The 13,403-nt window shown below is 45.4% G+C and overlaps 1 protein-coding gene across 1 annotated transcript; it reads right to left on the bottom strand.

Annotated features, from left to right (window-relative positions):
* Positions 1-943: 943 nt before the first annotated feature.
* ndufb11 (NADH:ubiquinone oxidoreductase subunit B11) lies at positions 944-3,385 on the bottom strand. The gene is made up of 3 exons (XM_023991188.2): positions 3,132-3,385; positions 2,254-2,384; positions 944-1,169 (listed from the first exon to the last, which is right to left on the bottom strand). The coding sequence occupies exons 1-3, from the start codon at positions 3,315-3,317 to the stop codon at positions 1,040-1,042; spliced, it is 447 nt and encodes a 148-aa protein (XP_023846956.1). The 5' UTR covers positions 3,318-3,385; the 3' UTR covers positions 944-1,039.
* Positions 3,386-13,403: the final 10,018 nt, after the last annotated feature.

Below are 13,403 nucleotides of genomic sequence, written 5' to 3'. Positions count from 1 at the left end.
CAACTATAGTCATATACAGCTTCTCTTCTGTCATAACTTGTTGCCCTAGAAGACTAAATAAAGTAGTGCTCACCAGAATGTCTTACGTCGATAGAATTAATTCATTAATGTTGTTAAGATCGGTAAAATTGTCTTTCGTTTAGGGACTGGGGGAAAAATGCAATAACTCAAACAGTGGAAAGATTGGTCTTGTGCAAATGTCCAATGTCAGTTTAATTAAGGAAATAACATTTTTCTGATAAGACCTAAGTTAATCTTGGGCGCATATGTGTCAAATAACACATTACACGCATCTTCACATTTTCAAGAAATAAATCATATTTCTCCACTCCTTTTCCAGAGACAAATTAACATTTGTTGTATCATTTTACTGCAAGAAATTAATTCTGCAGAAGTTAATATTATAACATACTATATGTGAGAGGTTATAGGCTTGAGATCAACTAGATTCTGCAGCAAGCCAAAAAAAAGTCTTGAGTGTATTGTCAGGGGGCCCGGAATGTAATTACAAATAATTTGTTGACTGCAATTTGACCGCATGTACCCGAAACAGATACATTTGTATACGATCACATACTGTATCTCTGTATTATGCGTTGGAATARTTTGGAACAGATTTCCAAAATTAAAATTCCTTTAGCCGTGTTTTATTGGCCATATACCACAAACTCAGAAGTGCCTTATTGATATTATAAACTGGTTACCAAATTAGAGCAGTCAAAATAAAGGGGGCGATGCATGATAACAAAGTCACACTTTCACAGCTGTGGTATCATCCATTGGAGATGTGATGGCATGGTCCGGGGCAACTACAAGGGGCTCACAGAGTTGACTCCAGTAGTTTGACTCTATCGTACCATTTCATGATCACTGATACAGTCACAGTTGCTACTAAAGGCTATTCAGTTTGACCACTGGCTACAAAAGAATGATCAAGCAATGGTGTAGTAGAGTAGTGTATTTTTTATAACATACTGAAGAGAAATTTACAGTCAGAGAAATAAACAAATTATTAATGTGCAGCTCCTTATAGTACATCCTACTCTTCTCCGGCTCCTGGTAGCACAATCTTGCTTGGGTCATAGTAGTTCTCCTCCATAAGAGGAAGGCCTGCAGCCTCCCTCTGTGTGATCAACCTTTCTGCTTCCCTCCTGGCCCACTGCCTCATACTGGTGAGAAAAAGACAGGCCAAAAAGATTAATGATCAATTATTGTGTTTGTGATGATCAGTTAAATCAAACATGTAAGATGTGTGTTGGTTTGTTGGATGCTTGTTTAGAGGTTCAGAGATGGAGACAACATAAGTGAATTTGTGGAGTCCAGAAGGGTATCCTACGAAGCAAGCTAGTCCTACTCAGGGGTTTCTAAAGCTAACCAGCTTCAGTTAGCTTCACATTCCAGCTCAGGCTTCATCCGTATTACGATGGTGGATATTGCTCGTCCGCCTTCCAACTCAAGGAACATTTAAGTAGTCTCTCCTGTCTTAGATTTGACGAGGTTGAAACACTTCTGACACCATGTTATGATCTTAGTCAGATATGACTGTACTGCAGAACACGAGCAAATGGCTCAGCTTCAAAATGTTACTGATCAATTTAGTGATACCCGACCCCTGCCCATATCCTAGTTATTGATGAAAAAAACAGGCCCTAACCCAATATATAATGTCGAAGTCGGGTAGCAGAGCTCTTATCAATGCACAGGCACCTTTTCCCCCCCACTCCTATCGATTCAAAAAGTCATACAAGTGTTACTGTGCTTGAAGTTTAAAATGCATTCTGTCATTACTAAATGTGTAATGTGATATTAACATTACTATTTTTTTTAACACAAAAAAAACATTTGATTAATAAAATACTCAGTCGTCTTCTTCGTCAAATGAAGGGGATGATGACGCAACCTTTTCCAAAGACAATTTATCTCCTCACGTCGCTGCCTTTAACTGAAAAGGACTGGTTTCCGGTAGTTTGGTTTCCTCAAAGTAGTGTCTGGTTGACAAGCTTCATCAAGACATTCTTCTTTAACCTGTCTCCCCCCCTTCATCTACAATGATTGAAGTGGATTTAACAAGTGACATAAATAGCGTTCATCTGAATTCACCTGGTCAGTCTCATGGAAAGAGCAGGTGTACTGTATGTTTTGTATACTCAGTGTATATCTACTGTAGCTGGGCTTTTCAGTTCTCAGTTACTCTTTGTGAGAGCAAGTGAGAGCAAGTAACAAAGAGGGATGTGCAGTGCAGCTTAAACATACCCATGGTCTGGCAAATAGTGGATGAAGGTACCCCCAACCACAATAGCCATAGAGATGCCAAAGAAGAAGGCCATCCTCATGTTCCACTCGTCAACGACAGGGTCCTGAGAGAACCCATGATAATCTCGATTCTGTAGAGATTTGAGAGAGATTGTTGTCATGGTTTCATGATACCCTGCACTGTGAAGAAAGTGTTAACTAGCTAGCTAACCTTTCTAGCTAGTACTATCCCTGAATGCAGATAGGCCAAACATATCAAGGACAACAACCACCCAAGCCACTCCACTGCCTGCACCCCGCTACCATCCAGAAGACGAGGTCAGTACAGGTGCATCAAAGCTGGGACCGAGAGACCTGAAAAACAGCTTCTAACTCAAGGCCATACGACTGTTAAACAGCCATCACTAACACAGAGAGGCTGCTGCCTACATACAGACTCGAAATCATTGGCCACTTTAATAAATGGATCACTAGTCACTTTAATAATGCCACTTTAGTAAGGTTTACATTTCTTACATACTCATCTCATATGTAAATAATGTATTTTATACCATCTTGCCTATGCCGCTCGGTCATCACTCAACCATATATTTATATGTACATGTTATTCCATCCCTTCAGATGTGTGTATTAGGTAGTTGTGGAATTGTTACTGCACTGTCGGAACTAGAAGCGCAAGCATTTCGCTACACTCGCATTAACATCTGCTAACCATGTGTATGTGACCATTAACATTTGATTTAGTAATGTAGCTAGCCACTATGTTTGACTGAAGGAATGTGTATCGTTATGTCAAAAACTACAATGGATGAGAAAAATGTAAATAACAGATGAGCGCTAGAGAATGTTATTTACGTTTAGATTCAGGACCAACTCACCTTTTCGAACGCGCTGACCTCTGCGTGTCCATGACTTTCCTTGGCATGTGAAGGCTGCAAATCCGACACTGTGGCCGAACCAGCAGCACCCGATGGTGGCGATTGAGATACGAACCGAGMCCCGCACACAAGATTAAGGCGAAAACGGGTCAAGGCAGGCCCAAACCGTGACAACCGGGCGAGCATTTTGTCAGGTCAACACTTTCAGTCTCCGGACCCGGAATTGTTTCGCATTTTCTTCTTCAACTTGCGAGACAGCAGCAGAGAATTCCAAGATAGGTATTGTCGCCACCTAGAGGACGGGGTGGGAAAAAGGGGGATTGTAGTCTGCTGCTGTCACCAACCACGAACACAGCCAAGTATGACGTCTTTTTATGACGCCTTATTTTGGTCACAACTGGTTGAATAAAAAAAATAAAAAAAGTTGGTCCAGTTGGTCATAATTGTGACCACTATATTATGTAGCGGTCAAAGTTAAGACGTCATCATAACCTGGTAATGACCACCTGTTATTACATTTACATTTTAAATGTGTCATTTAGCAGATAATTTTATCCAGAGCAATTTACTCATACAATACTAGTGGTTAAAATTGTTTCCTCAAACCGGTGACATCTATGAAAAATTTTAAGTAATATACAAGAATAAGTAGGAACAGGAATAGTATTTAAGTATATGTTAATTTACATGTTTTTCACCCGGCCTAAGAAATTACCAAATTTGCCCCTCATTACATATCAAGCCCATACCCTACCTGCATTTGGCAAGGAAAATTAATTAAAGCATTCATAAAAAAGGCACTGGATAAAGTTGGATATTGAAGACATTGTTAATTACATTTATATTTGTTTCCATAGTCACCAAAATTAAAGTTTAATCTGCAACATATTCTTACAGTACATTTAAAATAGATCAAGTAATCGCAAAAACAAATCTAAATTACAATTTTGTTGCACATCTGCATACAGTAATTGTTTCATAATTCACCCACAGACATTGCATACAGTATTGACAACAACATTGAGCCGGGTGTGAGGGCTGTCGCTGACCGAGAGGACTGGGTGATCTCAAGTCAGCCTCGGCGAGCGAGAAGGGTCTTTAATCAGGTCAACACCCACAGGGCTGCGGGCCCTGACGGTATTCCAGGGRACGTTCTCAGAGCATACGCAGAACAGCTGGCAGCCATATTTACTGTCATTTTCAACCTCTCCTTGCCCCAGTCTATAATCCCTGCATGTTTTAAAATGACCACAATCATTTCTGTTCCTAAGAACTCTCAGGCTTCATGCCTCAATGATTACTGCCCTGTAGCACTCACTTCTGTAATCATGAAGTGCTTTGAGAGGCTGGTTATGGCAGACATTAACTCTACCATCCCAGCCACCCTAGACCCACTCCAATTTGCGTACTGCCCCCACAGATCCATAGACGWTGCAATCTCAATTGCACTCCACCCTGCCCTCACCCGCCTATATAAGAGGAATACCTACAGTTGAAGTCGGAAGTTTACATACACTTAGGTTGGAGTCATTAAAACTCGTTTTTCAACCACTCCACAAATTTCTTGTTAACAAACTATAGTTTTGGCAAGTCGGTGAGGACATCTACTTTGTGCATGACACAAGTCATTTTTGCCAACAATTGTTTACAGACAGATTATTTCACTGTATCACAATTCCAGTGGGTCAGAAGTTTACATACACTAAGTTGACTGTGCCTTTACACAGCTTGGAAAATTCCAGAAAATGTTGTCATGGCTTTAGAAGCTTCTGAAGGACTAATTGACAAAATTTGAGTCAATTGGAGGTGTACCTGTGGATATATTTCAAGGCCTACCTTCAAACTCAGTGTCTCTTTGCTTGACATCATGGGGAAATCAGAAGAAATCAGTCAAAACCTCAGAAAATAAATTGTAGACCTCCACAAGTCTGGTTCATCCTCGGGAGCAATTTCCAAACGCCTGAAGGTACCACGTTCATCTTTACAAACAATAGTACGCAAGTATAAACACCATGGGACCACGCAGTCGTCATACCGCTCAGGAAGGAGATGCGTTCTGTCTCCTAGAGATGAACGTACTTTGGTGCGAAAAGTGCAAATCAATCCCAGAACAACAGCAAAGGACCTTGTGAAGATGCTGGAGGAAACAGGTACAAAAGTATCTATATCCACAGTAAAACGAGTCCTATATTGACATAACCTGAAAGGCCGCTCAGCAAGGAAGAAGCCACTGCTCCAAAACAAGTTCTCCCACTTAAAAAGATGAGAGAGGCCTGTAATTTTCATCATAGGTACACTTCAACTATGACAGACAAAATGAGAAAAAAAAATCCWGAAAATCACATTGTAGGATTTTTAATGAATTTATTTGCCAATTAAGGTGGAAAATAAGTATTTGGTCACCCACAAACAAGCAAGATTTCTGGCTCTCACAGACCTGTAACTTCTTCTTTAAGAGGCTCCTCTGTCCTCCACTCGTTACCTGTATTAGATGGCCAACCTGTTTGAACTTGTATCAGTATAAAAGACACCTGTCCACAACCTCAAACAGTCACACTCCAAACTCCACTATGGCCAAGACCAAAGAGCTGTCAAAGGACACCAGAAACAAAATTGTAGACCTGCACCAGGCTGGGAAGACTGAATCTGCAATAGGTAAGCAGCTTGGTTTGAAGAAATCAACTGTGGGAGCAATTATTAGGAAATGGAAGACATACAAGACCACTGATAATCTCCCTCGATCTGGGGCGTGGAGCCCTAGTGTGGAGCCCCAGATCAAGATCTCACCCTGTGGGGTCAAAATGATCACAAGAACAGTGAGCAAAAATCCCAGAACCACACGGGGGACCTAGTGAATGACCTGCAGAGAGCTGGGACCAAAGTAACAAAGCCTACCATCAGTAACACACTACGCCGCCAGGGACTCAAATCCTGCAGTGCCAGACGTGTCCCCCTGCTTAAGCCAGTACATGTCCAGGCCCGTCTGAAGTTTGCTAGAGAGCATTTGGATGATCCAGAAGAAGATTGGGAGAATGTCATATGGTCAGATGAAACCAAAATAGAACTTTTTGGTAAAAAGAACACCATACCTACTGTGAAGCATGGGGGTGGAAACATCATGCTTTGGGGCTGTTTTCTGCAAAGGGACCAGGACGACTGATCCGTGTAAAGGAAAGAATGAATGGGGCCATGTATCGTGAGAATTTAGGTGAATAATAACCTCCTTCCATCAGCAAGGGCATTGAAGATGAAACGTGGCTGGGTCTTTCAGCATGACAATGATCCCAAACACACCGCCTGGGCAACGAAGGAGTGGCTTCGTAAGAAGCATTTCAAGGTCCTGGAGTGGCCTAGCCAGTCTCCAGATCTCAACCCCATAGAAAATCTTTGTTTTCCGTGTTGCCCAGCAACAGCCCCAAAACATCACTGCTCTAGAGGAGAGCTGCATGGAGGAATGGGCCAAAAAAACAGCAACAGTGTGTGAAAACCTTGTGAAGACTTACAGAAAACGTTTGACCTCTGTCATTGCCAACAAAGGGTATATAACAAAGTATTGAGATAAACTTTTGTTATTGACCAAATACTTATTTTCCACCATAATTTGCAAATAAATTCATTAAAAATCCTACAATGTGATTTTCTGGATTTCTTTTCTCATTTTGTCTGTCATAGTTGAAGTGTACCTATGATGAAAATTACAGGCCTCTCTCATCTTTTTAAGTGGGAGAACTTGCACAATTGGTGGCTGACTAAATACTTTTTTGCCCCACTGTACATACTGTACTTTTATTTGGGCAAATTGCCAAAATTGCTTAATATATTTCCACATTGATTCATACCATGATTAAAATGACTGTACTAAAAATGTATGATAATCATACATCCAAAATCTAAAAGTGGATCTCTAACACGCTGCCCAGATTACAGCCAGTTCTGGGCCATACACATTGATCTCTCGATTGCTGTTTGTGTACTACTTGATGACATTTTTTATTTATCTTTCATCTTTGTCAGCCGTCATTGTAAATAAGATTTATTTCTTAACTGGCTTGCCTAGTTAAATAAAAATAGAAAAATCTTCTTTTGTTTTGCCTATTCAGTCTGGCAGGGTTAAACAAGGTGCATTTGTGCAACACTGTATAACAATTGAGCAACAATGCTGAAAAAATGTTCAAGATGGTCAGCGGGAGGTATGACCCAGTGAGCAAAATGACGTCCGGACGCTGAAAAGATGTCTTGTACGAACATTGAAAGGACGTCTTCTACGCACGCTGAAAATACATTTATTGACATTGGAAAGACTCCTTTTACGTTCATTGTTTCTATGGCCAAATTACAACCGTATATACAATCACTTATATCGACATGCCAATGTAGAAAGCATATCACATTCAACATTTTTATTCCAATTAATATAGGAAAATGGAGCAAACTGAAGATTGCATTATGGAATATGTATTATTCCTCCCATCTGTCACATGCACTTATGTTTGCTTTTTCTGGCAGTGATCATGTTCAAACTTTTCAGACCAAAAGAAAAAGCAACAGAACGAAGGTTTTGTATGTAACCACAGTTATGTGAGCTATATGGATCACTCCAATATATTAGTATCACTCTGCGGCGGAGGGATACATCCGAGGTGAGGATTTACAGATTTACTCCCGTTAACACCTGTGTCACGACTGGACCCCATGGCCGCGACACACGTTTCCTACATAATGTTTGAGGTGCCTCAAGCACCGTAGAGGATTGGATTGATCCATATAGCTCACATAACCGTGGTTACATACGCAACCTTCAGTATGTTTCACTATATTGGATCACTCCAATATATTGGTATACCCGTACCAGATTTAGTCGGTGCTAGAGGGACCTGGCCAGGCAGCGGTGAAGTCCCAGCGCAGGACCGAGACGCAGGGGCCATCAATGTGAAAGCGGGGTCCCGGCACAGTCCCCAGAAGGGGAGGCGACGCCCAGGACCGCTGAACCAACCGCAGAGGGAGGTGCCACATTTACCCGAAGGTATCTAGCAAAGCTGCAAGAGGAAGCCCAGCTGGCCGCAGCACAGATATCAGTGAGGGGTATTCCTCCCAGTAGAGCCCAGGATGCAGCCACACCTCGTGTTGAATGTGCCACCACAGATCTCAGCACTGGCCTGCCAGCCAGGCGATGTGCTGCCGTAATCGTGTCCACGATCCATTGAGAGAGCCTCTGCTTTGATAACCCAGCCCCCAGGACTCTCTCACCATAACAGACAAAGAGCTGGTCTGTTGTTCTCACTGTACGCTCATGTCCGCTCCACATAGCCAGCCAGTGCCCGCACAGGGAACAGCATTCCGGAGGGAGGCCCAGACTCCCCCGCCACTGCCGGTGGATCGTAAGCAGACAGGACAAAAGGGATGTTCACATGCCTGTCTGACAGAACTTTCGGGAGTTATGAAGGGTTGGGGCGGAGAGATATACTCCTCCCATCGGGGTCCATCCGGTAGCACTCAGAACTTACCCGAACGAGCATGGAGCTCACCCACCCTCTTCATGGAAGTAATTCCTTCATAGAAAGGTGTTTCAGGGAGGCAGACTCCAATGGTTCGAAAGGCGGCATTGCCAAAGCTGCCAAGACAACATCCAGATCCCAGCTTGTCATTGAGCGGGTCCTAGCTGAACGCAGGCGACGAACCCCCTTCATAAACCTGGAGACCAAGGGATGGCGCCCCACTGGCCTGTCCATCCACCCCACATGGCAGGCCGATATAGCYGCCAAATACCCTCTCAGTGTAGAGGCTGCCAAGCCCTCATCCATGCGAGTCTGCAGGTATTGGAGGACATACTGCACCCCGCATGACTCGGCCACAACCTCAATACCAGTGCACCAAGAGCAGAACAAACGCCAGCGCAACTGGTATGCCGCGGTTGTAGCCGGTGCCCTTGCGCTCTGCATGGTGTTCATTATGCCCTCCTGTAGTCCTAGCATGGACCATTGGTGCCGTTCAGCGGCCAAGCCCACAGACTGTCCAGCACAGCCTGGATCAGGGGAAAAGGGGGGAATGATTTCCAGCCCTGGCCAATCGTGAGCCAGAGCATCTAAGCCCAGAGGCCCTGGTGGCTCTGACATGGAGTACCACAGGGGGCAATGTGCATTGTCCAGGGAAGAAAACAGGTCCACCTGCGCCCTCCCGAACTTGTCCCACAGGTGCTGCACCACCTGGGTATGTAGGCTCCAGTTCCATGCCAATGGAGGCCACCCTCTGGGTGGGCATCAGACGACAGCTCTTGTCATTTACAGTAATGCCCAACCCGCCAATGTGGGTCAGGAGCATGTCTTTGTCTGACAGGACCTGGGTCCTTGTCGGGGCACAAATCAGCCAATTGTCCAGGTAATTGACAATCAACAATCCTCGGGACGTGAGAGGTGCCAGGACAGCGTCCATGCACTTTGTTAAAGTGTGGGGTGCCAAGGAGAGGCCGAAGGAAAGAACCATTCATTCGTAAGCCGTCCCTTCGAAAGCGAATCAGAGGTACTGCCAATGAGCCGGGTGAACAGGAACATGGAAGTACTCATCTCTCAGGTCCAGCGTCACAAACCACTGGTCCCTGGACACGGCCTGAAACACGCGGGCTGGGGACAGCATGTGGAACCTCAGTACCTTCAAGTACCCATTGAGGTTGTGGAGGTCCAGAATCGGTCGCAACCCTCTATCTTTTTGGGACCACAAAATAAGTGGAGTAGAACCCACCTAGCCGTTCTGATGTCTCAATCCTGCGGATGGCACCCTTATCCAGGAGTGAGGAGATCTCCAGGGTTTTCTTTTTCAGGGGGTCGGCCACTGTTGTGACACGAAGGACAGGGGCCGGCACCGGAATTGGAGTCGGTACCCCTCGAGCATTGTGGACAAGACCCAGGGGGACTRCACACCCAGGGGGACTCCACAGATCAGGAGGACTGGCCAGGGAAGGGTGTATCAGGGGTCCTGCTGGGACCCGCCTTTCTTCTGGCGCCCCGAGTGCCTGGGTCACCCAGGCACGTCCCTGTGACGGTTGACAGGTTGTTGCTCCACAGCACGCTGTGCCCCTCGCCGCTGTCGTCCCTCAGCACGAGGCGATGGGGCAGGAGGGGAACTCCACCGTCGTTCGGGCGCAGGTGGGTGGCAACGGTCCGTCTGCCTTGGACCCGGGGCCTGAGGAGGCGGCATGAACCGTCTCAGGGTCTCCTGGTCCCTACGAACCTTATCGGTCTGCTCCAAAATGTCATCAACCCTTGGGCCAAACGTAAGCCCTGTAGTGAGTGGCAAATGTGCTCTGGAGTACAGATGGCAGACGGGATTAAGCCAGCCAGAGATGGCGCCGAGAGGTAACCACCCCCAGTTCTCCTGCAAGGCCTCGCAGAACTGAGCAGAGATGGGGACAGATGGAAAGTCATCACTGTCCACCAGTCAATGTCCAATGCAGTGAGTAGGCACCTCATAGCCTCTRGAGCAGCTGGGGGCGATGAAGCCCCACTGCCGACTTCTGATGGCCTGTCAGCCTGGCATCCCTGCTTATGTTGGTGAACAGTGCCAGCACCGTCCCCCAGGAACAGCCTATCACTGGCCAACAGGGAACAGCTGTCGTCGCCATCAAAGCTATCAACCTCCTAACGCAGGGCATGCGCCCTCCATTCAAGGTGGTCCCAGCGGTCTGACTCCTGCCCTCGTCCAGGACTGGCAGCAAATTGGCTCTGTCTGTGGTGGCTCGGGCCACACTTCCTGGGAGGGTTACTGGGCACAGTAGAGGGACAAATAGCTCGCTTGCGCACCACTCCTGAGGGAGAGAGCTCGTCCCCAGCCTAAGCCCGAGCCTGGCCAACCCACTTGCACATGGCCTCCAATCGTGCCAGGCACAGTCGTTCTGAGAACACCACACAAACAGGCATCCAATAGGGCGCTCCACCGCCCTCGTCGCGTGGCTCAAACCCAGGCAGTGCATACACAAGTTTTGCAGATCATCAGGGGGGGATGCCACCATCACACTTGTCACAAAGGGAAGCCATAAGCTCAGCCAAGCCAACAAGGCCACGGAGCAGAGGTCCGACGCCCTGGGAGAGCTTATGTCGTGACCCGCTTGGAGGAATAGGAACTTGGTGAGGGATAAATTACCCAGTACCTCTGCAAAAAAAGAAGGGAAGACCTGTGTGGGAAAAGCAAGCAAACCAAAAAAAAACAGCAACAAGGTAATGTTTAATATCCAAACAGCACCATATGGAGTAACTCCGTTAAGGAACTCCGAAGTTAATGTCTCAACGTAGTGGAAAGCCCACCACGACACTCTTCCAGTCGGCAAGTTGTGTAAGGGAAATTAGTTTGTGGCAGCAAAAGCCACCATACTAATGGATGCACACGGAGTCGTAGTGTAACGCTAAGTATGACAAACCAGGGGCGGTAGATACAGATCAACCGCGCGCAGCGAGTGGAGCACTCAAGAGGAGGGACTGGCCATGTGGCCGGCTGCTCCAGGCTGCAAACAGCTAGCTAGAGTATACTCCCACGCAAGATATTACACTTACCAGTGACTTACCAAGCGAACTTCAGAAAGTTTGTACCTCAAACCATACGAACGTCCGCCGAGAAAATGAAAGAGAACGTGTGTCGCGGCCATGGGGTTTATATATATAGGGGCGGACCCCAGCCATGACACAGGTGTACACGGGAGTAAATCCTCACCTCGGATGTATCCCTCCGCCACAGAGTGATACCAATATATTGGAGTGATCCAATATAGTGAAACATAACACTTCAACTACAATAAGATTGTCAGTAACAGTTACAAAAAAGTGTATTTCTTGCTATGACTCTGATATGTTGTTGTTGTTTATCTACCTTAGTTGAATGCATTGACTGTAAGCCTCTCTGGATAAGAGTGTCTGCTAAAAGCCCAACATGTAAATGTAAAAAGGAACACTGCATCTACAGTACCAGTCAAAAGTTTGGACACCTACTAATTTACTATTTTCTACAATGTAGAATTATAGTGAAGACATCAAAACTATGAAATAACACATGTAATTTTATATTTTTCAAAGTAGCCACCCTTTGCCTTGATGACAGCGTTGCAAACTCTTAGCATTCTCTCAACCAGCTTCACGAGGAATGCTTTTCCAACAGTCTTGAAGGAGTTCCCACATGCTGAGCACTTGTTAGCTGATTTTCCTTCACTCTGCGGTCCAACTCATCCCAAACCATCTCGATTGGGTTGAGGTCAGGTAATTGTGGAGGCCAGGTCATCTGATGCAGCACTACATCACTTTCTTTGGTCAAATAGCCCTTACACAGCCTGGAGGTGTGTTTTGGGTCATTGCCCTASTGATAGTCCCACTAAGCGCAAACCAGATAGGATGGCGTATCACTGCAGAATGCAGTGGTAACTATGCAGGTTAAGTGTGCCTTGAATTACTAAATAAATCACAGACAATGTCACCAGCAAAGCACCCCCCACACCATCACACCTCCTCCTCCATGCTTCACGGTGAGAACCACATGCGGAGATCATCCGTTCACCTACTCTGCGTCTCACAAAGACACGGCGGTTGGAACCAAAAATCTCAAATTTGGACTCATCAGACCAAAGGACAGATTTCCACAGGCTTATGCTTGTGTTTCTTGGCCCAACAGGTCTCTTCTTCTTATTGGTGTCCTTTAGTAGTGGTTTCTTTGCAGCAATTCGACCATGAAGGCCTGATTCACGCAGTCTCCTCTGAACAGTTGATGTTGAGATGTGTCTGTTACTTGAACTCTGTGAAGCATTTATTTGGGCTGCAATCTGAGGTGCAGTTAAATCTAATGAACTTATCCTCTGAAGCAGAGGTAACTCTGGGTCTTTCTTTCCTTTGGCGGTCCTCATGAGAGCCAGTTTCATCATATCGCTTGATGGTTTTTGCAACCGCACTTGAAGAAACTTTAAAAGTTCTTGAAATGACCTTGACTGACCTTCATGTCTTAAAGTAATGATGGACTGTCATATATTTGAGCTGTTCTTGCCATAATATGGACTTGGTATTTTACAAAATAGGGGCTATCTTCTGTATACCACTCCTACCTTGTCACAACACAACTGTCTGGCTCAAACGCATTAAGAAGGAAATCATCTTCATAAATTAACTTTTAACAAGGCACACCTGTTAATTGAAATTAATTCCAGGTGACTACCTCATAAAGCTGGTTGAGAGAATGCCAAGAGTGTGCAAAGCTGTCATCACGGCAAAGGATGGCCCCTTTTGAAGAATCAAAAATGTCAACACT

The sequence above is a fragment of the Salvelinus sp. IW2-2015 genome, linkage group LG7, assembly GCF_002910315.2.
Source record: "Salvelinus sp. IW2-2015 linkage group LG7, ASM291031v2, whole genome shotgun sequence".
NCBI lineage: Eukaryota > Metazoa > Chordata > Actinopteri > Salmoniformes > Salmonidae > Salvelinus > Salvelinus sp. IW2-2015.
The sequence above is the reverse complement of the archived record's forward strand: the minus strand, read 5'-3'. Positions and strand labels throughout refer to the sequence as shown.